The 25,861-nt window shown below is 52.3% G+C and overlaps 2 protein-coding genes and 1 long non-coding RNA gene across 16 annotated transcripts in view; 2 read left to right on the forward strand and 1 right to left on the reverse strand.

The window, feature by feature from the left end:
• Cyp11a1 (cytochrome P450, family 11, subfamily a, polypeptide 1) overlaps positions 1-2,428 on the forward strand; it is a 29,008-nt gene extending 26,580 nt beyond the window's left edge. For both annotated transcript variants that reach the window (NM_001346787.1, NM_019779.4), the window contains 4 exons: positions 475-641; positions 925-1,003; positions 1,482-1,679; positions 2,091-2,428. In NM_001346787.1, coding sequence (NP_001333716.1) covers positions 475-641; positions 925-1,003; positions 1,482-1,679; positions 2,091-2,249 — 603 coding nt within the window. In that variant the 3' untranslated portion in view covers positions 2,250-2,428. The remainder of the gene's footprint in view (positions 1-474; positions 642-924; positions 1,004-1,481; positions 1,680-2,090) is intronic.
• A 1,641-nt stretch (positions 2,429-4,069) lies between these two features.
• Positions 4,070-25,861, reverse strand: part of Ccdc33 (coiled-coil domain containing 33) — a 90,151-nt gene continuing 68,359 nt past the window's right edge. For 5 of the 13 annotated variants that reach the window (XM_017313444.1, XM_006511252.1, XM_006511257.4 and 2 more), the window contains 9 exons: positions 8,953-9,112; positions 8,617-8,708; positions 8,262-8,393; positions 8,079-8,172; positions 7,012-7,160; positions 6,453-6,659; positions 5,731-5,817; positions 5,245-5,358; positions 4,070-4,280 (listed from right to left, as the gene is read on the reverse strand). In XM_017313444.1, the coding sequence (XP_017168933.1) occupies positions 4,155-4,280; positions 5,245-5,358; positions 5,731-5,817; positions 6,453-6,659; positions 7,012-7,160; positions 8,079-8,172; positions 8,262-8,393; positions 8,617-8,708; positions 8,953-9,112 (1,161 nt within the window). In that variant the 3' untranslated portion in view covers positions 4,070-4,154. Of the gene's footprint in view, positions 4,281-5,244; positions 5,359-5,730; positions 5,818-6,452; positions 6,660-7,011; positions 7,161-8,078; positions 8,173-8,261; positions 8,394-8,616; positions 8,709-8,952; positions 9,113-17,360; positions 17,482-25,861 lie in introns of those variants that run through there. The other 8 variants (XM_006511258.2, XM_017313445.1, XM_017313446.1 and 5 more) reach the window with 8 other exon arrangements.
• On the forward strand, positions 7,671-24,394 carry Gm16130 (predicted gene 16130). The gene is made up of 5 exons (NR_168941.1): positions 7,671-7,913; positions 8,135-8,745; positions 9,005-9,097; positions 9,498-9,607; positions 22,653-24,394. It is a non-coding gene; the product is annotated as a predicted gene 16130 (long non-coding RNA).

Below are 25,861 nucleotides of genomic sequence, written 5' to 3' on the forward strand. Positions count from 1 at the left end.
ACACACACACACACACACACACACACACACATTTAATTTCTGGAAGACTCTAGAGCCCTCTGGAAGAACACACTCCATGTGTTAGGAGATGAATGAGGGCTGGTGACACATAGGGTGAAGGCAGAGACAAATCCTGCTCGGAATATCCCTTCCTAGGCATTAGCTATTTTTTGAGGCAGTGTAATCAGGTAGCCCAGGCTAGCCTTAAAGGATGATTTTGAACTTCTGAATCCTTCTACCTCCCAATGCACCAACATACTCAACATATATGGTGCCGGGGATTTTGCGTGTTAGGCAAGCACTGCTCTAGTTCATTACATCACAAGCTCCCTTAATTACCTGGACACCGAAAAAACCTTTTTGGGCACTGGCCTTTCAAAGGTTTTGCAAATGGTCTTGGATATGAGGGTTGAGAGTAATGAGGGTCATGGTGACACAGACCTCCTTGGCCTTCACAATCCATGTTCCTACCAGACCTCCATGACCCTGCAGTGGAACCTTTATGAGATGGCACACAACTTGAAGGTACAGGAGATGCTGCGGGCTGAAGTCCTGGCTGCCCGGCGCCAGGCCCAGGGAGACATGGCCAAGATGGTACAGTTGGTTCCACTCCTCAAAGCCAGCATCAAGGAGACACTGAGGCAAGTCCAGTATACCCATGCCTTCCCACGCCCAAGCCCTGGAGAGGGTTCCAAGGATGGGCTAATGGAGAAGATTGGAATCAGGAAGGAGATTTCAGGAGACATTTGGAAGAGACAAGTAGGGATGGGAAGAGAGATCTAGAACCAGAACTCTGCTTTTGTTTTCTGCTGGGGTGCTGTAGTGGGGGCCTGAAATTCCAGGCTGGCGTGGGAGTCAGGATGGAGGATACAGCCTGACTCTAGGATCTGGGACCATCTGTCTGTGAGGGTCCTCTTTCTGCAGACTCCACCCCATCTCCGTGACCTTGCAGAGGTACACTGTGAATGACCTGGTGCTTCGTAATTACAAGATTCCAGCCAAGGTAGGACTCAGGAGCTCTGCCAGTCAGATGGAGGAGAAGTGGGAGCAGGCTTCAGCTCCGGGCAGATGGTGGTGATGGTGGCTTCTATCTAAGTCTTTCTTCCTGATACTTGGCCATTGGTGGAATACCTAACTACAACAGTCTAGTTTGTGTGAAAGGTAGTGGTGGAGGCCATGGTGGGTAATGGATACCGTAGTCCAGGGGTAGGAGGCTAACATGACTGGTCTTTCTGGGTTGATGGTGAGGTAAGAGTGAAGAGAACCACGTGTGTTATTCCTAATGTTGTGTCTTCAGCCTTCATCAGGGCTCACAGAGGGGCCAGGCCCTTGTTTGACACTACACAGTAGGCAGAAGGCCATTCCCTGTCCTGTACTGGGTAACTGGGCAGCAAGGTTTTCTGAAAGCAGGGACCTGAGAAAGCTGGGTTTAGGACTGTGGGGAATCTAGAACTGCTTAAGCCTTGTCACCTTGCTCCTAGACTTTGGTACAGGTGGCTAGCTTTGCCATGGGTCGAGATCCGGGCTTCTTTCCCAATCCAAACAAGTTTGACCCAACTCGTTGGCTGGAAAAAAGCCAAAATACCACCCACTTCCGGTACTTGGGCTTTGGCTGGGGTGTTCGGCAGTGTCTGGGCCGGCGGATTGCGGAGCTGGAGATGACCATCCTCCTTATCAATGTGAGTAGGGCTCTGGGAGATGTCAGCACCCTGGGATTTCACTGACCCCAATGAAGTCATAACCCTCCTCTGTCAGAATCCAGGGGCTATGCAGGACCCGGGCTCATTAGTCCCCCACAACTCTCAGTTGCTTCTTCCTTTGGGCTTACCCACTTACCATCCATTGATATCCCCTAAACACTTATCTGCCCCCACTTGGGAGGTGATGTGGGAGAGATTGCTACAGACTAGTTAAAGTCAAAGGCTGAATCCATGAAACAGAGCATGCAGGGACCATTTAGACCACAGTCAAGAGGTTGAATAGTTTGTGTCCTTTGGATCACACTCAAGAGATTGACCCTGTAGCTACAGATGTCATGGGTGTGTGACCCAGGAGAGACAAATCCTCCTTTCTGCCTCCTTCTTCTTCAGCTGCTGGAGAACTTCAGAATTGAAGTTCAAAATCTCCGTGATGTGGGGACCAAGTTCAGCCTCATCCTGATGCCTGAGAACCCCATCCTCTTCAACTTCCAGCCTCTCAAGCAGGACCTGGGCCCAGCCGTGACCAGAAAAGACAACACTGTGAACTGAAGGCTGGAGTCACATGGGGAGGTGGCCCATGGGGCATTTGAGGGTGGTATCTCTGTATCTTCAGAAACAGCACTCTGTGATTACCTGCCCAGGTTAGCTGGGCTCTCCTCTCCTTCATCCTCTTTCCCTCTTTCCCTACCCAGGGAGTTAATAAACACTTGAACACTGAGGACCGTTTGTATCTGTCAGACTCCTAAGGCATTCATTGTTCTCAGGGAGATGTATCCTGAGCCATGGTCAACAGTGGGATGAGGGATGTGTGGGGAGATGAGAAGCAGTTATCCAGCCTAAATGTGACCCTCCATCCACAGCAGTTCAGGAGCGAGGAGAATCTACTCTAAGACCCAGGGAGCTCTGTTGGGAGGACAGGGTACTGCCTATCCTTCTGGGTGGAACTGCAGGGAAGGCGAGGCTGGTGTGGAGTTCTGCTTGGCTGGCTGCAGTAGGAGCCCCTTGTGGGATTGTAAGGATTTCCTCCTGAGGCTCCTCTGTCTTGAGTAGGGCCATGACTGGAGGCCTGTGGGGAAGCATCATGCCGGGAAGTAGCTGACGTGAGGCAATGAAGACAGAAGGCCAACAGGCTCTCTACCCTCTGCCTGCCCTCCCACTGGTCATGCTACAGAGGCTGTATTCTAAGAGTACAGGATAGTGTCTAGACCAGAATTTGGTTTATATGACATTTGTCCCAGTTGGGCCTATCATGTCCCTCTGCTTCTGGTTCTATAGCCTAGCCATGAGCAGGAGGTGCCAGAATCTTGCTGATTCCTGGCTACCTAAGTCCAAGTCCTGTAAATAGGTGTGGAGACTAGGCCAGCTCAGAACAGCAGCCAAGCTGGCTTGGTCCTTGCTGGCTAGGCTGCAGGTTTTGGGTTTACTCTCGAGGCTTTTTTTTCTCCCTAGTTTATGACCACCCCTCCTCCTCCTCCTCCTCCTCCTCCTCCTCCTCCTCCTCCTCCTCCTCCTCCTCCTCCTCCTCCTCCTCCTCCTCTTCTCTCTCTCTCTTCCTCTCCCCTCTCCTTCCCTCTCCCCTCTCCCCTCTCCTTCCCTCTCCCCTCTCCTTTATGCTGTATCTCCTCTCAAAGATGACTCACAACTCTCAGTACTGAAAAGGGCCTCCTTGCTCAGACAGATAGCTCTGCAGGGGGTAGATAAAGAATCTGGGGTTCAGAGAGATTTCCAGTTAGTTAGAGTCACTCAGAAAGCTCATGCCCCAGAACCCAGGCCAGCTGGGGTTCCAGCTCTCACGACTTCCTGACTCTGGCTACATTTATACACATATCACCTGTTCTGCCAGCCATGATGGGATATTTGAATGGTGTCATAGAAAAGCTGCAAGCCTTTCTGTTCCTGGGTAACTCTGAAGACCTAAGCCTGTGTAAAAGGATTTCAGACATGAAAGGTGTAGGAGGGCTGAGTGGAAACATGGCCTCTCTCTTGTCTTGCACAGAGCTTGGCTTCAGGCACCTTATTTCTAGTCTCCATGGTCCCTCTCCTCAGAACTCTCCAGGGATCATCCCAGCTTTCCAGCTCAGGCAGCAGGTACCAGGCCACCTCAGAGAACCCAGGACCCAAGTTGGATGTGAGAAGAGCAATTGTTTATTCCACAAGAAAGACAAACACGGGCTGGAGAGATGGCTCAGCGGTTAAGAGCACTGACTGCTCTTCTGAAGGTCCTGAGTTCAAATCCCAGCAACCACATGGTGGCTCACAACCATCCATAATGGGATCTAACACCCTATTCTGGTGCATTTGAAGACAGCTACAGTGTACTTACATATAATAAATAAGTAAATCTTTAAAAAAAAAAAAAGAAAGACAAATGCTTATTGACTGACAGCTTTTATTAAAGGCGTCTTTGGGGGCACGTGAATCCCCAGCACATGGCGAAGGAGATCTGCTCCGGTCTCAGGTCTTCTGGTTGTTAGAGATCTCAATCTGAGAGTCTGAGGGTCTGTTGAGCTTCTTGTCTGAGCTGGGCAGGGAGGTTTCCAGTTTCGAGAGCTGCTGGCGATTCTTGGATGCTCCAGCATTCTATGACATGCAAGTAGGGCAGATGAGTACATCCCCACTCCAAGGGCATCTTACCTGGCAAGTCAGGCTCCTGAGTCTTCAAAACCCAGTAGGCTGTGACTTCTGACTAACATTGGAGCCCATTTCATCACCGAAAGTGACCCCTCATATCTCTGGGTCCCTAGTGCTAGATAAGCTTACAGAGGTAAGCTATGCTCCCCGGAAGCCCCTCATCCTTCAGGTTCTGTCTAGGGGTGGTAGAGCCTTGGCTGCAAGCCAAGTGCTGATTGGGGAGGGTAGGGAAATCAGGATCTTTGTTGTAGGGTGTGAAGTCCCAGGGCTGGCCCTCGGGTAGGGAGTACTGCCTTCTCTGTGGTTAACTATTTGTTCCTGGGAAGAAGGCAATGTGGATCTATTCCTAGTGTTGACATAACCTAAGAAGGCAGCTAAACACACCTTTAATCTCAGCACTTGGGAGGCAGAGGCAGGCAAAATCTCTGTGAGTTTGAGGTCAGTTTGGTCTACAAAGTGAGTTCTAGGGTATCCAGGGCTGTTACACAGAGAAACCCTGCTTTGAAAAGCCAGAAACAAAAAGAAAAAGAAAAAGAAAAAAAAGGCAGCTAAACAGAGAAACGGGTGGGAAGAGGTACAAGGTATTCTGTGAAGCCAAAGTAGAGCAAGAACATTCCAGAAATGCTTAGTATAGGTCATTTCTCACCCACACTGGTCTCCTAGAGGTTCACAACAACCAATGGGAAAGGGGACACATGGGCAGACACTCCTGCCCCTTTGGATGTGTGGAGGAATGGAGGTCACTTGAATATCCAGTTTGCTGACAGAACCTCAGCTCAAGACTTCTGACACTTACTTAGCTTACGATCTACCCCCCACACACATGATTTTCTCAGGGCCCCAAGATTTGGGGTGGGATGGCTTCTAGCCCACCACCTAGATTTCCAGGAACTACTCCGTCAGGGTCACTCACAGGCTGGTCTATGATGATGGAGTTTGGTGGCTGTCCAAAGCCGTGTTGTTGCTCTTGAAGACGAATGGCCAGGTTTTGCTTCTCTCGTGCCCAGTGGCGAGCTGACTCCTCCAGCTTCAGACATGGAGAGAAGCCATTGGAAAGCCAGCAGTCAGTATGGTTTTCCCTACCTCAAGCCAGGACAATCAGAATTTGGGGCGATCCTCTGGGAAGAGGCAAGCAAGCTCTGGCAGTAGCAGAGGTGAGGCGACAAATACGCAGCCCAAGACACAGTCGGATCTTCTCTGCACTTGGTATGGAGTCCAGTCTGATCTGAGTCTACACTGGGCCTTGACTCTGGTCACAGACTAAGACTGACCCTCACATACTGAGCCTAATTCTGTCAGACACTGAGCCTTGACTCTGCTTGTATACTAAGCCTTGCCCCTGGCTGTAGGCTGAACAGTGAGCCTGGTTCAGCCTGATCAACCCCAGCACCTCACTTACCTGGTTTTCCAGGGACAAGATCCGACTCTGAGCTTGTTCTAGCTTGGCCAGGAGGTTAAACTTGTCTGAAGTACCACCAAGGAAGTCCTGTGGGAGCACACACTACTGTAAGGTCCTAGCTGGGAGCTGAGGCCAAGAGAGCCATGGAAACACAAGTCTACTGCAAGAAAAGCCAGCCAGGTGTGGGTTTCAAATTCAGCTGTGGATACAGAGCCTCACTCCCGGGCCAGGGCCTCTTCCTTAAGACCGTCCCAGGGCTTCACATGCACTTAATCTCCCACGTTGCTTCCCACTCAGTACTGGAGAGTCTAACCTTAAACCATTTTTTTTAAGGTGGGATAATATATATTCCAGGCTGGCCTTGAACTCACTACATTGTGAGAATGACTTTACTTCTGCTCCTCCTGCCCCCATTCTCCTGAGTGCTGGGGTTGCAAGCAGGTGTAGATTTATACAGTGCTGGGGATCGAACACAGGGCTTCACATATGCTAGGCAAGCATTCTATCAACTGAGCTGCACCCCCGACTCATACCTAATGCTTTAACATATCAACTGCTTATGTAAATGCATTAATACATGGTATGTGGTTAAACTGGAGGTCTTTTGTAGCATAAAGGCTCATCAGAGCAGGGGATACCCATCTCTCACGCTTTGCCTGGCTGCCCATGCACTGGGATAATGCAAGCAGAACTCACGTCCTGGGATGAGGAAGCACACTCACCTGTGTTCTCATGCCACCAGAGCTCCAAATATTGATTTTGGGTTTGTGTACAGCAGGGGCACCTGGAGCAGCCTGGGCAGTGGAGTAGCCTCCTGGGACACCCACCTGTGCTGGCAGGGTCTCTGTGGACTTGGGGTGGCCCGGGCCATTTGTGTCTTGTAGCCTTTCTGCCAAATCTCCACCTGCTCCCAACTCCCTGGGATCCACCTGGGATGGGGAAAAGGGCTCTCCAAGGCTGCACCAATCCCAGAAGGTCCTGAGAGGCCCCATGGTGGGAGGGTGTCCAGATGGGAGCAAGTCAGGTGGCAGGTGAAGTTAGGATTCAGGGGTCAAGGGTGATCCAGGGCCTTGCTCTCTCCCAGGATGGCAGACAATGGTGAGATAGTTATCTTAGGAGCGCAAGAGCAAGGCCCTAGTACGAATGTTTCCAGTGCTGTTGGGTGCTGGGAAGCCCAGATTCTGGGCCGAATCTTCAACTTGGTTCATGCGAGGGATGATTGTGGGCTACCTGCTGACCAGTGCCGGCAGGCTCAAGCCAGACCTGTGTGGCAGCTCTTACCGGTAGGGCCTGCTGCTGCAGAATGATGGGGGCTGACTGCTGGCGGTTCTTTTCCAGCTCTGTCCGAAGCCTCGTGTTTTCTGCTAGCAGCATGGAGTAAAGGTCAACAGCCAGGGTCTCTCCCACGGGGCCCAGAGGAATGCCCGAGGCTGTGAACACAGGAACAGGTGCTTTCGAGATGGGCTTTGCTGCTTCTATGTGCCCATTAGCCTCAGTATCAACGGCTCTCCTTTGCCAGTAGAGTCAGGTCCATATCCCTCGGGCTGTCCTCCCAGGCTGTTTAGATTCCTACGTTTTCCCCATGTCCCTCCCTGCTCGATTCTCCTTGTATTTGTCTCTCTGGTCACTCTCTGGTCCTTCGGCCTGGTTGCCCTCTGCAGACTCACCCAGACTCCAGGTGAATAAGATTCCCTGAGAATTTCATGGTTTTCTAAAGACTTCCAGCCCCTGAGTACCTAACCATCCATGAAGACTGGGCCCAGGGCCAGAACTACAGAGATACTTGGAGAGCATTCTCACATGGCCCGGGAGATGATCCACTTGATAAGGTGTTATTTTATTCTTTTGTGCTTATCAGAGCCATTTTTGATTGACAGTTGTGGGTGGCTGTGGTTTACACCAATGGGGAAAATAAACGGATACTATCAGAGTGGTCTTGTCTGTTTGCTTAGGGAAGGCAGAATAGGAGAGATGCTAAGAGCTGGGGAAGCCAAGGACTTGGGGACTGCAGCCTTGGAGGCCATCCATTGGGGATGTCTCTCTCTGACCCTGTGGTTCATAGGGCCTCAACCTTAGAGGTCTGGTCTCTTTCTGCCTGGCTCACACACTGTCCTTGTGTACTAAGGGGCTTCCTGATAGAAGAGGGCTCAGATCACCATGGAAGCTCTCAGTACTTGAGAGAGGTGAGAGTAATATTTCTCAGGGTATCTCTCTCCAGCTCACAGACATAACAGAGAACTGACCCTTCTCTGAAGGTTCTTGTGAAACTGGGGGGGGGGGAGGAGGGATAGGGCAAGACAAAAGCTGGAAGGTCATTTATTCTGATCTACCTTGGGGAGCAAACCCACCCATGATAGGCTTCCCCTGTGGCCTGTTTGATGGTATTGGTTCCTTCCTCTCACAGAGCCTTTCTTCCAATATCTGCTCCATCTTCTCGATCACCTGGTGACAAGGTGACAAGGCTGGGCTGGCTTGAGACCTCACAACTTCTAGGCTGCTGCCCCTCCTCCACAGCTGGCCCCAGAACCTGCCTTCTCCTGGTGCCGTACAGTGTCCTCCAGGGCCTTCATCTTCTGCAGCTTGTCCTGGTAGCGCCTCAGCTGTGCAGCCTGGGGCTGCTGAGCCTGGTACAGAAGCAGCAGCTCCTTCTCTCGGTCATTCTTCTGCAGGGTGGAGGCCAATGGGTACATGAGAGTTCCCCAAGCCACGAGGGCACACATGGGATCCATGAGAGTTACTCCAGCCACGAGGGCACACGTGGGATTCTGCTGAAGCCTGAACTGGCCGGCTTCCCTCCCCACTGTGGACTTTCTCTCTGCTCCAGATACTTCCCAGGACTGTGCCCGGAGGAGGAGCTGTCCCTCTGTCCAGCCGACCCTAGCTCACCCGAATCAGCTCATTTTGCAGGTGCTGCACCCTGTCTCGCAGCCTCTTCATATCCAGTTCGTTCAGCAGTAGCTTCTGCTTCATGGACACTGCTGGGGTGGGAAGAAGCTGGCTCAAGAATAGGTAGAGGCAAGCGCACCTCAGCTCTAGGGCTTGGCCCAGGATTTTCTGTTTCCCCTCCTAAGACATTATAGCTAGGTAGGTTGTACAAGTGTGTCTACAGGGGGGAGGAGTGGGAGGGGTAGGGGACTCCGGAGATGGGGCACACAATATCTGGAGAATGCTCCCTAGCTCCTGACAGTAAGCCTGGGCCCCAGCATGTGTCCAGGGGCTCACCCAGGTTCTCTTCCTCCGCCCTGCTCTGCTCTTCTATGCTCTGCTGGCTCAGGTGGCTCCTCAGCATGCCGTTCTCCTCCTCCAGGATGTTAGCCTGCTTCTTCAGTGCCAGGATGTCCTCTGCCATCTTCTGCATGGCCCGCCGGTAATTGTTCATCTCCTAGAAGCCCAGAAGCCTCAGCTGAACCCTTACCCAATGCCCAACCCCCCAGGATCCCACTCTACATCTGCACCCATAGTGAGTCACTCTTAAGGTCACCCTCAGGTTGTACCCCCCCCAAACCCTAGCAATTACCCAGAGAGTGGTTGGGCATGGTCCTCATCTCTCCTGGGAGTATTAGGAGGGCCACACAAATGTGTCTCCTCAGGGACCACACTGATTCATGTAATACCAGGGGAACATAGGGTTCAGGTATTGGGTTAAGAAACCTGTAGGCAACAGTCTCAAAAGGATGGAGCCATGTTTCTAGATCCTGAGTAAATCCTATCTACTTCTTCACCTTCTCTCTTCTCCCGCTCCCTCTTCTAACTCAACTCCTCCACAGGAGGAGTCTCTTAGACTGCCCACCAGAGCCACTTGGGGGCTGGACTGCCATCAGCTTCCCAAATAGCCCAGCATCCAAGAAGAGACACCAAGAAGACACTGAAGACTCAGGTAACATCTCAAGGCCAAGATCAGGATCCAGATATAAGATGGAGGAGATGCAGGGAGTGGGGGCAGGAAGCCAACTTAGGTCTGGAAGGGCAATAACCATAGTCTTAATGATCCCTGGCTTCCCCCACATGCCAGGCCTCCGGCTAAGTGCTTTAGGTGCTGATCTGCATTCAACCCCCAGCAAGCCTATGGGACAACCACTTTACAGAAGAAACCGAGGAAACCAGAGGGGGCAAGCAACCTACTCAGTGTTAGGAGTAATGGGCAGTGAAGTCAGGGTCTGAATGGGGCTTTGAGTCTGTTTGGTTCTTTGTTTTCTTTTTCCTTTTCCTTTTTTTTTTCTCTTTCTCATTTTTTTTTTTAAACAAACCACAACTAAGTCTGCCTATATACGTACAGGGCAACTGAGCAGAATTCATATGCATTTCGTGCGTGTGTGGGTGTGCCTGTGTGTGGGGGTGTGGGGGGGTGTGCCTCTGTGTGTGTGTGCCTGTGTGTGTGTGAGGTGCCTGTGTGTGTGTGTGTGTGCCTGTGTGTGTGTGTGCCTGTGTGTGTGTGTGCCTGTGTGTGTGTGTGGGGGGGGAGTGTGCCTGTGTGTGTGTGCCTGTGTGTGTGTGCCTGTGTGTGTGTGCCTGTGTGTGTGTGCCTGTGTGTGTGCCTGTGTGTGTGTGCCTGTGTGTGTGTGTGCCTGTGTGTGTGTGTGCCTCTGTGTGTGTGCCTGTGTGTGTGTGTGTGCCTGTGTGCCTGTGTGTGTGTGTGCCTGTGTGTGTGGGTGCCTGTGTGGGTGCCTGTGTGGGTGCCTGTGGATGCTCAGCCTTGAATGTCAACCTCAGGAAAGAGATCCAGTCCTTGAAACAGTGCAAGTTTTCCTCCACCCAGAGCTCATCAGTTAGACTAGATTGCTTGGTCAGTGAGTCCTTAGGTTTTTTTTTTTTTTTTTCTGTTTTCCCCTTTTCATGCTAGCACTACAAACACTCCACTGTACCTAGTGTTTACATGTGTGCTTGGCCTCAAACTCAAGACCCTACATTTGCAAGAAAAGTACTTTAACTCCTGAGCCTTATCTTCAGCCCTGAATTTGTTTGCCAACCATATTCTTTACTATTCAGCACAAGTTCCAAGCATGCAGTATCTGTAGACACACACACACACACACACACACACACACACACACACACACACAGAGAGAGAGAGAGAGAGAGAGAGAGAGAGAGAGAGAGAGAGAGAGAGAGAGAGAGAGACTGAGATCTGAGATACAGGCAAGCAAGGTTCTGGAAGAGAACGGCTCAGAGATGGGAGGCAAGTGAGCCCTCTGAGCTGCCTGTGGACTTCTGGGCTGTGGGATGCCTTGCTCCTGTGGGTGGGCCTCCCAGGATCCAGAAAACACAACTCTACATCCAACTCTCCCCTGGTCTCCAGCTGCCTGGGGGCGGAATCCAACTATATCCCAGCTATAGTCTCCCACCTGCTGCATGGTGTGCCATGGCTTTCTAGGGGAGGGGAGTCCCCAGCCAGCAGGAACTCATCGGACACCACCAGTCATCTGCCACTGCTGTCTAGCCTTCTGGCTATAGTCCCTCTGACTGGTGCCAGTATTGGCTCTATCTCCCTAGCATCTGTTCTGGCTTCCCCAGATCTATGCCCATCTGGTATCTTCAGACAGAGTGCTAACTGGGACCCTGAACCTGGGACCACACACACAAACACAAACACACACACACACACACACACACACACACACACACACAATTTGGTGTCAGGGACATGTGTGGAACTTGGGACCTCCTGGAGGCCTAGGTGTTGCTGTGAGCTCAGGTTGGGCTGTGCAGGTGTCAGAGAGTTGGTCTTACTTCTGTTTCAACGGGTTGTTCCACTTAAACTCTTTTTCTTTCTTTCTTACTACCCGGGGCTTGCTGGCTCCCCCTCTGCTGGGTGGCCTTCACTTTATGACTCATCCGATGCCTGGCTGGATCTAGGGCTCAGAGCTTGGCTGAAGGAAGTCTCTGATATCTCAACAGAGGATATTCATCTTCTGTACTTTCCTCGATGCTTCAGTATCTTATGCTGCTCTGATTAGAGTGGCCCCAAATGGGGTTATTAGCTTATATGGTTATCGCCTCCATACATACACAGTCCCATGTGCACAGATACAGGAAATCATATTCAAGGATGATCCATGCAGCACAGTCTATAGTCTTACACTAACTACTGCTTCTCTGGTGCCTGGTCTGTCTGTAAGGAATGTCCTAGAATTAATTGTCCTTGTACAGAGAGTAGGCCAGACTATTGCGAAATGAAGAGATCATGTGGGGAGTCAACACCATTCTGACCTTAACTGGGAGGGGATGTGTATGTGCACATAGAAGACATTTTGGACAAGAGGTTGCCAGCCCCTTGGGGTCCGGTTAGCAGGGGATTATCCTTTCTAAGACCCCACTGTTCACCATCTCTGCAGTTCTGGGCTGTGAAGGGACTAAGCTCTGATCTGTTATTTGTACCCTCCCTACAGAGGAAGAAAACAGGGATCATAACGAAGAAGGGAAGGACAGAGGGAGAGGTTGGCTTCTGGTGAGGTGGCCCTGCCACAGCCATCAGGTCCTTCTGGAGGAGGATCAATGGGTCCCAGGGACTCCATCCCTTGAAGAGTAGCCCTCCCCTTCTCTTCCTCCCCAGCCTCTTAGCCCAGCCCTGCCTATTCACCCTGGAAGAGGGGCTTCCGTCTGGAGACTGTGTGGGCTCCTGCCTCATCTTCTTTACTCTGGCCAGAGTCTGTTTCTGTGGGAACCTCAAATGCCTCCATTTGCATGGCCAAGTGGGGACCTTGTCAGCACAGCTGGGCTGGGAGACTGACCACAAGGTTCAAGCTGGCAGCCCTGACCTCTAGCCACAGCCTGCAGCCGGGCTGCCCTCAGGGCCACGCTGTGCGTCATGTCCTAGCCTTGAGAACCCTATGCTCTGGATTTTCCTTGCTGTCTCACTCTCTTGTTACCTTCTGGGGGAGGGACAGGTATGCCCGACTCAAATGCCACTGTGCCTGACCCCAAGGTTCCTTACCCACTAACACTCCCTCCTAGGACCTTCAGAGCCTGCCAGAGTGAGACAAGTCAGAGTGCCAGGCTCTGCTTTTCCCAGCTGCCCAGGAGTGGACTTTACTGCAGTCACAGCACAAAACTCCAGTGTCCTCATCTTCGGGATGAGAAGTCAGCCCCCAAGGACTAGTGCCATCTGAGGACAGTAGGAAGGTTAGCCCTGATGAGCACTAGGGTGCCTGGAAATAGTAACTCACTTCTTAGAATCACTTTAAGTTTCTTTAAAGACATATTCAAGAATGGCCCTGGGCAGTGGGCCCCGAAATTCTTCTTATGGGATGAGTCACAGTGGGAGGACAGTGGGGATTCTCTGACAAGTGCCCTAGGGAGATTGCTTAGACCCTGGTCAGTGCTATGGTAAAGTATAAAGCATATTACCCAGTGAGGATCTTCTAAACACACCGCCAACTATGTAGTCAGGATAGCCCTTGTACCAGCGCTATGCAGATAGAGAAACTGAGGCTGTGAGCAGCGTGCCCAGAGACTGTCACAAAGCCTGTGCCCAAAGCAGCACGATATCCCCCAGGGTGCTCAAGGCTTGCTGAGTGCCACTTTGTACAGTTCTGGGCCACTCAGGTCCTAGAAGAGAGCCAAGCTAGACAGTCCTTGCCTTTGGTGGTTCACTCTACACTGATGGGGTAGCAGACACTTCCCGTGTCTGTGGCAGAAGGGGCTTCCAGGAGGCCCGTCTGGGCTAGGAAACCTGAGAAAGCTTCCTGGGGGCATATGGGCAGGCTGTACCTGGGAGGAGGAGGCAGAGGAGAAGTTGTGGGGAGGGGAGAGCAAGGGAGAGCAGCAGGGCAAGCAGAGACGTGGGCTCAGGAGCCTGGTCTCTGCTGCTGGGCACTGAAGGGCCCACGCTGGAGGGGGGTATAGTAAGGGCTCGCTGGCTGCTAAAATACGTAGGAACAGAGGGGTATAGGGACCAAGAGTAGTGCTGCATGAGAGGCGGCGGCACTCTTGCCTGGCAGAGGCTGTGGGACCCTTGCCTGGCGGAGGCGGCAGGACCCTCGCCTGAAGTAGGAGGCAGTTCCATAGAAACAAGATGAAGACAATGGGTGTGGACCCAACAGACTGTGGGGGCACTGGGAAGGCAGTTTTCTAGGACATGTGTCTCAGGGAGAGCGCGCATGTTCAGATTTGAGAAATGGGGAGAGAAAAGACCAAGGTATTGGTGGTGGGTGCTGAGGAACCTCGCAAGTGGCAAAAGCCGGGTGGCCGAGCCAAAGCCACGGGGCTCCTGAAGAATGCTGGGGCTGTGGAAAGTGTTGACAGGGTTGAGAGCAGGGATCTGGAGCCAGTGGGCTAGCTTAGCCTTTGGTCCTAAGCCCCACGGCCAGTGCTGGTAGGCACGAGATGCTGGTGTGTGGTTTGTCTTTGCTGCCGCCAGAGGGCAGCCGCCTCCCGCCAATACTCTGCTTTTAGTCTGTCCCAAGAGGCGGCCAAGGCTTCCTGAGATGCCTGGCAGCCTGTGTGGTAAAGAGAACTGAATAGTGTTTCAACATCTAGGCACCCTCCCCACTCCCACCCCCCAGCACACATGTCCTTTCTCCAGGTGATCCAATAGTTCTTCCCAGACCTGGGCTGGCTACGATGGGCGCCATCACACAGCAATTCTTAAACGTCAGCTGGGTCCTTTGTTAGCTCGAGGGCAGATTACGGGCCTGAGGCATGAGGGTGAGCTTGGAACAAGACCCATAATAAAGCTATCTTAACTTCCCCCACAGCGGGATCACTTGGGGCTGACTTGAAGCTGACCCTCACGCACACAGAACCGGCGGGAAGGAAGAGCTGTGCTTTAGAAAGCGTTAGTTACTCTTCTCCCTCATGTTCCCACATCTTTGCAGAGAGAGAAAATTCTTCTGCCCAACTAGCATACTCCACAGACCTAGAGCTACCAGCTGCCTTTGTAGAGCCCAGCTCTCCCCTATCCCTAAACCCAAGCCCACACCTAAGGATGGCCAGGTTCTTGTCTAGTTTCCTTGATTGTAACAGGTCTGAAGGGAGGCCATTCCATTCCCTTTGCTGAGGTCTGGTTGGTCTTTTGTTTCATTCCTAAGGGGTACAGGTACCCTGGATGTTTATAAACAGAGTGTTCTGTGGAACCCAGGCAGCCAGGTCTAGGTGGAGGACCTGAAGTGCTACCCTGCCCCAATTCTCTCCACCTACCCAGCATGGCTCTCAGCTCCCAGCTACCTCTACTCTCTACACAGCCAGCTTCTCCTCCAGGCCCTGCCTCCTGGCTCTCTGCGTTCCTATAGCTAGGTCCTCCTCTTAGCCTTCCTTCCTTCCTTCCTGGTGGAGCATCAGGACAGCTGAAAACCCTTCCCTCTCATGGAGGGGTGGAGTCTAAGTGTGTGTCCCGTGTCATTCCCCTCCCAACCCCAAGCAAATTGGCCACTGGCCTTGGAGACCCTTAGGAGGTGGGAAAATGACGGGAACTCTCCTCTCTCCTAAGCCCACTGTTTTCCCAGGGAGAAGCCCAACTAACCAGGGGAAGAAGGAGCCGTGGTAACAGCCTGGCTGCCCTAGCCCAGCCTCCAAGCCATTCCTACTGAGGACACAGTTGAAGCTTCACCTGCTTTGACCAGCAGCTACCCTGACCCATACCAGGATGGCAGTGCTATCTACTAGCGACCACGCCCACACACCCCAACAGCCAGTAGCAGTGTGGGCACTGGCCATGCAGAGGACCTTACTCACTGCTAGAAGTATAAATAAGAAGCAAGAGATGAGGGAGGTGTCTCTGGCCAGGCAAAGGCCAGTAAAGAAGCTGGAGGCAGGGCTAGTGTGGGCATGGGCTGGGACTTCCTGGAAGTCACACCCAGCCTTTTGTTTTTATCCTTTGCTCTGAGGCCTTCCTCAACTTTGCCCCATCTTTAAGGGTCCACCCTGGGGCCCCTTCTCCCAGGAACCTCCAGGGAAACTGTTGGGTCAGATCCTGGTTTCTGAGGCAGAGGTGGGACTTGATTAGATGATGTTTGAGAAGAGCTGCATCGCAGGCCGGAGGCCAGCACAGCTGCAAGGTCTGGGCCCTCATAGCATACAGGTGGACTTCATAGCCACAGGTGGACATTATAGCACACAGGTGGACTTCATAGCCACAGGTGGACATTATAGCACACAGGTGGACTTCATAGCCACAGGTGGACATTATAGCACACAGGTGGACATCATAGCACACAGGTGGACTTCATAGCCACAGGTGGACATTATAGCACAGGTGGACATCATACCACACAGGTGGACTTCATAGCCACAGGTGGACATTATAGCACAGGTGGACTTCATACCACACAGGTGGACTTCATAGCCACAGGTGAACATTATAGCACACAGGTGGACTTCATACCACACAGGTGGGCATTATAGCACACCCATCGACATTATAGCCACAGGTGGACATTATAGCCACAGGTGAACATCCTAGCACACAGGTGGACCTGGCCAGGGATCTGGAGCAGGCCCAGTTTGCCCGGCCTGCCCAATTATCCAGGGTGGGTTGTGTCCAGGGTGTCAGCCTCAGGAGCTCGGTGTTAGCACAGAGAGTAGTTGGGAGCCATAGCAGGTTCTAGAATAGAGGACCTATTCATCTGAAATTCTGTTCATCAAATAATTTCCCTTGACTGACAGCTGGGCCTCTGAATCACAACAAATCCATGCAAAGTGCTATTGCAAATAGTTTCCCCTGCTCTATAAAGGTTGCCCTCCCGGGGATAGGGACACAGTAGCTCCTTTATTCAGTCCAAGGTTACAGCAAAGAAACAAAAGCACATTGCATTTTCTCTGTCTTCTGTTCTTTTCCTTCCCAAGCAGCAGAGAAAGCTTTTGTGCTTACCTTCCTGAAGCTCTGAGGGGCTACAGGGCCTTGGCCTGCATCTGACCCCGGCCCCTGTTTAATTGGCCCCTGCAGGAGCCAGGCTGGCTAATTGGGCCGAGCCAGGACCACAGGGCTGGAGCCTGAATGGGCACAGAGGTTTGTAGAGCTTTCTGAAAGATGCCATCTAATTTCCTGCTCCTGTGCCCTGCCCCCAGGCCTTGCTCGGCTTTACCCAGCTTTCAAGGCTCCACTCTGGGTCCTCCTTCTCCAGAAAGAGCCTGTACCCTGTAAGCCAGCATCAGCTTTCCTCCAGCATGTGGCTCAGAGTCCTGCCTCTGCTGGTTGCAGTTTGGAGCTGACCTGACTGACCCTTGCCTTCAGGCCAGGGAGTCCAGGGCTGCTGTTCAGGGGGCTGTAGAGGGGACAGAGCTCTCCCCAAAGTGATTCTGATAACCCTATCACAAGGATCCTTCCCGTTGGTCACCTCCTTATTCCCCTGCTTTCAGAGAGAGGCTGCCTGTGATTGTACCCATGGGCCTTCTCTGATGCTGTCCGCTGACTGCCAGAAGCCCCGTCCTCTGTTTTCTTCCCCTCATCTGCCTTCTTCCTTCTCTGGGTTCTGAGTGTGGGCTCTAGTGGCCTGGGTTAGAACCGGGACCCCCATCAAAGGTTCCTGAGACCAGGATCAACTAGGAGTGGTGTCCTGGCCCTCCCCCACCTTACCTCCTACTCAGGCTGGCTCTGGGAATGCCTCTGCTGGTTGCCTGGCAACACACCCTTACACACCTGCAGCTTGAAGGAGCTGACCCATCATGAGAATCAATGGGTATGGGGGCAGACTTACAGAGCGGCTGTCAACTAGGCCCAGGGCAACCTTGGGAGCTGGAGGGGCTGGGTCTCCTGGCTCCCCCATCTGTGCAGATAGCAGCTCTGTTACCCAGTTTGGGTCCTCGGGGACTGTTGCTACAACAAGTGTCTGCTTGGTGACTGGGGCTAGCCCTGAAGCAAGCAGGAGGCAAACCATGGGGCCTCTTTCTTTTGAACTGAGGCGGGGGACCCTTGGATGGGGTGATAGAACAGGCTCACACATTGCCAGTGAATTGCAAGGAAATGACAGGCCTAGAGAGGGCCATGGGGGGGGGGGTGTCCTTCAGGACCTTAGGCTTCTGATACTGCTACTTAGAAACCTTCCCTATGCCCTGTCCTCCAGCTCTGTCTTGTCTGATTGTCCCCTTTGTCTGTCTCCTTCTTATGGCTCTTTCACCCACTGGTCTCGCCCTTTGTCTCCCTGAATCTCGCTGTACTGTCCTAGCCGTACCCAGGCCCCAGCAACCTAAGCTGGGCTCACCCTCCTCCCAACAGGCACAAGGCTCCACACCCCACCCGTGACCCCAGAGGCCTCCAGCTCTGTTTTCCTGACGGCCTGGGCAAATTCCTTTCCTTTTAGTTCAGTGCAGACATGGGTGGATGTTTTTGAAAGGAACTCTCTAGGAAGCAAAGGAAAACAAACCCAAACACCCCAACCCAGTACCTAGAAACGCAGGGTCCCAGAGGCAGGGCTCTCTACGGCAGCAGCCAGCCACGTGAGCTGCCTGAGCTGTACAACCCCCTCCTTGGGTCGATCGGGGAGGAGGGTGGTGGCTGTCACTTGTTAGCCTGTCTGTCCCAGGCATTCGTGGATTACAGCTTTTCATGATAGGACCCCATCAGCAACCAACAAGATGCCCTGGCAGTAACGGATGACGTAAAGATGTGGTGCTGGTTTAACAAATGCATAGATGACTGTAAGGATTCTCTGGAACCTCTGGGGTGGTGCAGAATAGTCTGAGTCAGACACCTCTCCTTCAGAATTGCTGTCCACAGGGGCCTCTGGCCCCTGTCAGTATTGCTGATGTAGGCTGGACTGGGGAAAGACTCACTTTTTCTGGTTTGCTGGCTTCATTTCACACACACACACACACACACACACACACACACACACACACACGTAGCTCATATTCACCGGTCCTAGTGAGACGGAAAGACTGGGCTCTGCCACTAATTCCCTCAGACAGGCCACCCAACATCTTTAGGCCTCGGTTCCATTCTGCGAGATGGTCCCCACATCACTGCATCCATCGAATGGGGTGATCAGGGGGCAGCATGTTGCTCTGATGCTCTGGGTACACTCCATGGCACATAGGAGTGGCTCCAGAAATAGGACTTCTTCTTTGTGTCACTTATGGGGGACTCTGGAGGGCCCCATACTCTCCAACAGGGAAGAGAATGTGAGACTTGATGTGTGTGCCTCCCAGGAGGCACCATATATAGGCTTAAAACCACCCCAATCCATCTGTTTGGCTTCTCCCTTGGCTGCTGCCTCCATTGGTGCACCTCTCCCTCCCACAAATCTAGGGCCAGAAGCCTAGGAGGAGGGCACTGGGCCACTGGTGGCTGCCCCTCTCCAGCAAGCCTCTAGCCGTTGTCCCAGAGGGGCCCCTTGGACCCCTTGTCTGCTGCACTGCCAATCGATCAAGTGTTCTGCCATCCTCGGACGTGCCATGAATTTTTCATCAAAAGCCTGTAGACTTTGGGAAATGCACAATTAGAAGCACCATCAATAATGTACCACGTGGAGGCATCCACAGGGCGCAGCCAGGCCCCAGACGTGACTGTCTTCCAGTCCACTCTGGCTAGAGACAAGAGGCCGGCCCTGAGTGCACCCTTGGGGGCCCAACTTTGGATACAGAACAAGTACAGCTGCTATGAGAGAGGCAGCCACACCCTTGGCTGCTTGAGCCAGCTCCTGGGAGCCCAGGCCAGCCACAGGAAAGACTAGCCTGATTTGGGGTGTTCTGTCAGTAAAACAAAGGCGGACGGGTACCCCACAGCTCATTCCTTACCCCATATAGCACATACGATGCCAGACAGTTATAGGAAGACTTTGGTCTGGTTGATTTTGTTTTTTGTTTCTGTGGACCTAGTGCGTGGCTTATCAAGGCCTTAGGAAACAGCAGTTGAGAGGCAAAAGTGCCTCCCAGAGCTAGGTCAGTACTCTGACAACTCCCAGGTCAGAAAGCTGTGCTGTAGGCATGATAAAGTGATGCATACCTGTAATCCTAGCACCTGAGAGGTAGGAAAGGCCGCCTGAACTACACAGAGCTCCAGGCCAGCCTGAAATACCAAATGGGATCATGTCTTTAAAAAAAAATTATATATATATATATGCTGAAGGCAGAGACAGTCTATTCAGAAAGAACAGTTCAACAATACTACCTCATTGCTTGGCTGGTTCTCTGGGAGGCAAGCTGGAGGCAGTAGGCCATGGCCTGGCCTGTCCCCCACCCACCCAGAGGAGCTGTCCCACCCTAGGCTCCTGGGCTGCCCTTGCTCAACAGAGTTGGACATGGCTTCTTTGACCCTTTCCAGTCCTGTGAGCCCAAAGTGGCCCTGTTGTTGGAGTAGGGACCCATCTAATCCAGGCTTTGGGGAGCAGAGCTGGAACCAGGAAGGAATACCAGAACACCTGTGCTCTGAGGTCACTGGGTGTGAGAAGGGGGTTCCTTGGCAGGGCTAGGACTCAGCCCGCTGGGGTCAGGATGGGGTGAAGGGTTACAAGGACCTCAGGCCAAGTTTAGCTCACCAGGTTGGGGAGCTGGGGTGGAGAGGGAGGAGGGGGAGGGGGAGAGGGAGGGGGAAAGGAAACAATGCCCCTGTCTTTGGTGATCCTAGATTGACCTTCCCTGAGAGTCGCGGCTGCAGGAAGAAGGCTGCTTGTGTCTATTCTGCAGCCCACCTGAGAGGGATGCATGGCCCAGAAGCTCTTGATAAGGACACATGAAAAGCACAGATGGTGCCAACAAGTGCAAATTAATTGAGCAAAGCCTGCGTACACAGGCGCTGTGAACAGGCGGCTGACAGGAGGGGAGGGGCTGGAGGGGGACAGGGCAGGGAGCAGGGAGAAGCCTTAACGAGCACTTATCGATGTCTCCCTGGATCCACAGCCCAGAGCGCGGTTATTGACAAAGCCTGTCTATAAATCTCCCAGCCATGTCTCCAGAAGCCTTAATTACGGGGCCTCATTACCCTTCACACCTCTAGGCTCTTGGGGACCAGCTTGGACAGGAATGGCTGATTCACAGCAGCCTTGCTGGGCCTTCCCGTGGAAGGGGCCCAGGTTGGGATGCCTGGGTCAGGCTGGGGCTATGTGTCCGGAGGAGCAGGCGGGGTTCAGGCTCCTAGGCTAAAGAAAGGACGTGAAAGGGATTTTGCAGTCAGAGAGCTCTAGATTCATGATCCAATTTGTCCAGTTACTGTTGACTCCAGGAAACACCTCACCTCTCTGTGCCTCAGTTTAACTCCTATAGAGTGAGGAAAGGGTTGTAAGAAGATTAAGTCTATCTGTGTCCAGCATGTACCATCTGAATGTAATGCTGTCTGGCCACAGTCGGACCTTGGGGGCTCTTCTTTTGCACATCACATCAAAATATGAGGAAATCGCCCCAACCACAAAATGATGGCCCAACCTCTCCCACTCCTGGCTGACATAAGGACCACTGCAGCCTTGCCAGAGACAGGTTTGGCTTCACTCATTCGCTCCTGCCTTCTAGGTGTGAATTAACAAAAGAGTAATTACATTCACTGAACTGTCTGTCCCTTTCATCTGCATCACCAGCTGCAATTACAGGCCTGGTCTTTCCCACCACAGTCGGAACCCGGAAGCTCTCTCCACCAGCCAGTCAGCTGACCTGGAGGATAGCAGCTGTGCTCCTGTGGCGAGCAAGTCACCCACTTGCTCCTTTGCACATTCTCTTTAGGAGAGCATACAGTCCAGGCTTTAATTGGAGGCAATTTTACCCCCTCCCCTGAATTATTCTTGTGAAGCTGTGTGATTGTGGCTTCCTATTCATTGTCCCCAGGAGGCATCTGACCAGAAGAGAAAGCCTGGGTTGGGGCTGTGGAGGGCAGGAAATCTGGAGGTCTCTGCCTGGTCTCTGTCTAAGGAAAGGAGCTCTGGGTGCATATCTGAGCCTTTTGGAGACTCAAAGATCCCCTTGAACATGTGCATGTATGTATGTGCCTGTGTGTGTGTGAGTGTATGTGTATGTGTGTGTGTGTGTGTGTGTGTGTGTGTGTGTACTGGTGGATGCATTGAGGTGACAGGGGCTCAGGTGTCATGGGCAGCTGGTGGTACAGTATGTGAGACCTGGTCCCCCTGAGCTTCCGTCAGCCAGTCTTGGGTCAGCTGACAGGAGGACCCAGGAGGTGCAGACTCAGAACAGGCATGTCTATGTCTGCCCTGTAGCCAGAGGACTTAGCTCTCTAGGATAGCTACGGAGGTGGCTCAACATCAAACCATACACTTACTCAAAGCATCATGGGATTTTTGGGATATGTATTTGTATATATCACATATATGTGATATATATGTATAAAACTTGTTTCTACTTCTTGAGTCTGAGTTTTGTAGAGAGTCAGACACGCTTGCTCCAGGGGCTTTCTCAGAGAGAGGCTGGCACACCTGAGAGATTCTTGGGTAACTAGGTGTTCTGTCTGAGTATGGAGCATGTCCCACACACCTCGCAGACTCCACCTGCACTGTCTCTTGAGGGCTCTGAGCCAGTACCCTTCTGATTTCACAATGCTCAGCTTTCCAGCCTTTAGCCCAGGCCCCGTTGTCTCAGCCCTGTGCTGTGGAAAGCCTCCAGTTCACCTGGGCTATCCACAGCCTCACATAGTGCTTTGGTTTTTGGTGTCCTGGTCGAGCTTCCAGAAACCTGTATCTACCTTGGCCTGGTGAGGCTTCATCCCAGGGCTCAAGGGTCCCTTGAGAGCTCCTTCGTGCCTGGCCTGTCACGTAGCCTCTTCTCGTCACTATCCCCTTCACACTTCACCCTCCCTATCCCTGAGAGTCTTCCTGCAGGAATCCCTAGCCAGTGTTAGTCCTGTGTTGGTTACTTTGTCAATTTGACAGGATCTGGGATTACCTAGGAGACAAACCTCTGTCACATCCGTGAGGCAGTTTCTAGATTAGGTTGATTGTGTTGGGAAGAATCCCCCTAACTATAGGTGGCCCCATTCCACAAGCTGGGGTCCTAGGTAAATAAAACAGAGAAAGGAAGTTGGGTGACATCACTCATCTCTGCTTCCTCACTAGGGATGCGACGTGACGGGTGCTTCCTGTGGCCGTCCACTGAACCCTCGCCGTCCGTACAACCCAGGTTAAACCCTTTCTTCCTGAAGATGCTTTTGTCTGGATTTCACACAGCAACGAGAAATGCAACTGATGCATCAGGTCCTGTGGTCTTTCCAGGCAGGGAACACCCAATGGCATCTGGCAGTGACCGAGAGGGGCTGAATGGGTGTCTTAGTTAGGTCTCTACTGCTGTGATAAAAGCATTGTGGCCAAAAGCAGCTTGGGGAGAAAAGGGTTTATTTCAGCTTACATCGTCCAGGGAAATCAGGGCAGGAATTCAAGGCAGAAACTTGGAGGCAGAGCTGATACAGAGGCCGCGGAAGAGTGTTTCATGAAGGAGGCTTGCTCAGCCTACTTTCGTATACAGCTCAGATCACCTGCCCAGTGGTCACTGCCCCCTGTGGAAGGGTCTTTCCATATCAATCATTAATCAAGATGACACCCCACAGACTTGCCTATTGGCCAATCTGGAGGCATGCTCTCAATTAAGACTGCTTCCCAGTTATGTCTTAGATTTGTATCAAACTGACCAAGAGCCAGACAGTTCAGAGGGTAGCTCGCTTTGCCTGGGGGGTATTCTCCTTGAGTGTCAGGGGATGGCCCTTGCCCATCTCAAACCCAGGACAATCTTATCAAGCTTGCTTAGTGTCCTGTCTCTGCCACATCCTCTTCCTTTTCAGCTGCAGGTTCCCCCTAAGTTGAGTGGTCAAAGAGTGGGGTGTAAGATTTTTCAGAGCAGCCCTGACCACTGTCATATAGGGTCTTGGAAAGTGAGAGAGATGAAGCCTGGTCCCCAAGATTCCTTCCTCAACTGTCCTCTTCACCCAGGCTTTTTATAGCTCAGAGAGCCCTTTCTAGACAACCAAGCCTTACACAGCCAACCTATGGGGTATTCCCCCTGTTTAGCAGTAAAAGATGGAGATTTCTCTGAGCTCTGACTGGGGTGGAACGGTTAGCAGGAACCCTGGGTCAGCAAGCTGCCAGCAAGGGTGTTTGATATGTTTGGTGGGGTGCCAAGAGCTGTGTTAGGGTGAGAAGATTATTCTGGGTTCTTGTGAGGGCTTAGGCCCAGACTTCAGAGCTTTAGGGACTCACTGGGGGCAGTGGAGAACCAAGGAAGATAGCAAGCAGATATGGATATCTGTGCTTTGAATGAGCTGTGTCTCAAGAAGGAGGTGGGCCAAGGAGAGGAGGGCTCATCCAGACTCAGTCCCCAGAGCTCCGTGAGGGTCTCTCATCCCATAAAGAAGAGGGAAGACAAAAGGAAGAGGCTTTCACCTTTAGCTTCACAGCCCACCACCAGCAAAGTAGGGATCAAGAGGGGGTGTCCACAGAGCCTGATATGGAAGCTGAGATGCCTCCAGTAGCCCTAAAACAGCCACTTGCAGTCCCTGAGCTACTGCTATTCAGTGCAGTCCCTGAAGCCCACATATTTGCATATCTGAGAACAAAAATAATTCTGCTGCCGGCTTAGCACCACCAAGGCTGCAGCCCCCTTTTGTCTGTTTGAATAAGAGCTGGCTAAGGGCGGAAGGATAATTAGTCCCCTGTGTGCAGTGTCCCCCCATACCCCCCTTGAAGATTTAAAGACGCAGTCTAAATACTCTTTGCTATACTCCCACAGCTGGCTGGCTACGGGGTGTCTGCATCGGCAGGAGCCGATAAATGGGCATTTTATCTGATTAAACTGGGAGTGAACTGGCTGTTGTCTATTATCTGTAGGCTCGATTGGATATTTAACACTGTGTGTGTGTGTGTGTGTGTGTGTGTGTGTGTGTGTGTGTGTGTGTGTGTGTGTATGATTTTCTGGTCTGTATCAAGAGAAAATTGGATTGTACTGAGCAGCATTTAATCTGGCACACAGGAGTACATTCTAATAGAGTCACAGAGCAGGAAGGAGGGACAGGAGACTGTGTCCTTGAGCAGCAGGGGCTTCTGCATGGGGCCTTCTGTGCTCTAACGCAGCCCTCCTTTGCTGTCCTGTTCTGGCCCTCCTCTGGGCACCGCCCTTCCCTTCTGGTGAGGAGTTAGTGGGACCACCAGAGATGCCTGCTGGAAAAATGTGCCCCTTTAGCCCTGAGAATCCCTTTCTGCTTCTGGCTCCATGCTCCTGAAGTTGGCAGTGTACCCTTGCACACACAAAAGAGGCTGTGGGCTGAAACCGAATAGGGTGAAAAGAAAAGAGGGCAGGCAAGGGAGAAGTGAGCTGGGAACAGTGTCCTCTCCCCAACCCACTAACAGCTCGGGTCGGTGATGGGGAGCCCAAGAATCGGTTGAGGGATGATATTCAGTGTATTGGTTAAGGCAGGGGATAGAGCATCTCCCATAGTTGGTTGCTTCAATCCATTTGTAGCTGAATATTGAGGTGTGTGTGGGGTTTCTCTCCTACTTTTGTGTGCTCTGGCCTGTCTCTGTGCTTACTAGGAAACTGAGGCAGCTCTCTACTCCAGAGGGGCTGGGGAAGATGCATGTGCATCAAGATGCAGACTTCTGGGTTCTGAGTCACAGGCCTGGCTGACTCAGGCTGCTATGGGATCAGGCTCTGGCTTAGAGCCTTAGACCTGAGCTGGCCACTCCTGTTGTTGGCCCCAGTTGGTGACAAGATGGGGTTAAGTACCGTAATTGTACAATATCAGGTTGGAAGAAAAACTGACTAAAAGTTTGGGGGCTGAAATTGTCTGTATTAACACATAGGCTTGGCACTGTGTGCCTAGTATCATGAGTCGGATGAGAGGGCTGGCAGCTTGCACAAGGGACTAGCTCCAGTGCCCAGGTCAGCAAATCTCCCCAGCTCTCCCTGCGTCCACTGCCTGTGCCTCTTTGAGAATTGATGACTCAGCCCCAAGAACTAATGACCTCATCTTCTCTACCTTATTTCCCGTGGACACCACACCCTTGCCGGCCCAGCACCAGTTACTCAAGGGCAGGATGGTCCGTGGAGTGGACCACCGGGCAGTGCTGGCATCTTGCTGAGAGTCACTTGCTCCAGCCTCATTAAGTGTGATGGAGAGGATGTTATCAAATCCAGGACCCCACCCGTAGATCAGAGCCCAGCTTGACCCAGAGAAGGGAAGGTCTGCAGGGGGACTTCCAGGCACAGGTCTTCCAATGATTTGGAGCTCTCTCTGAGGGTAATTTATCCTGCCTCTGGGGGCCCTTGCCCTGGGTGG

Source organism: Mus musculus, chromosome 9 (assembly GCF_000001635.26).
Source record: "Mus musculus strain C57BL/6J chromosome 9, GRCm38.p6 C57BL/6J".
Lineage (NCBI taxonomy): Eukaryota > Metazoa > Chordata > Mammalia > Rodentia > Muridae > Mus > Mus musculus.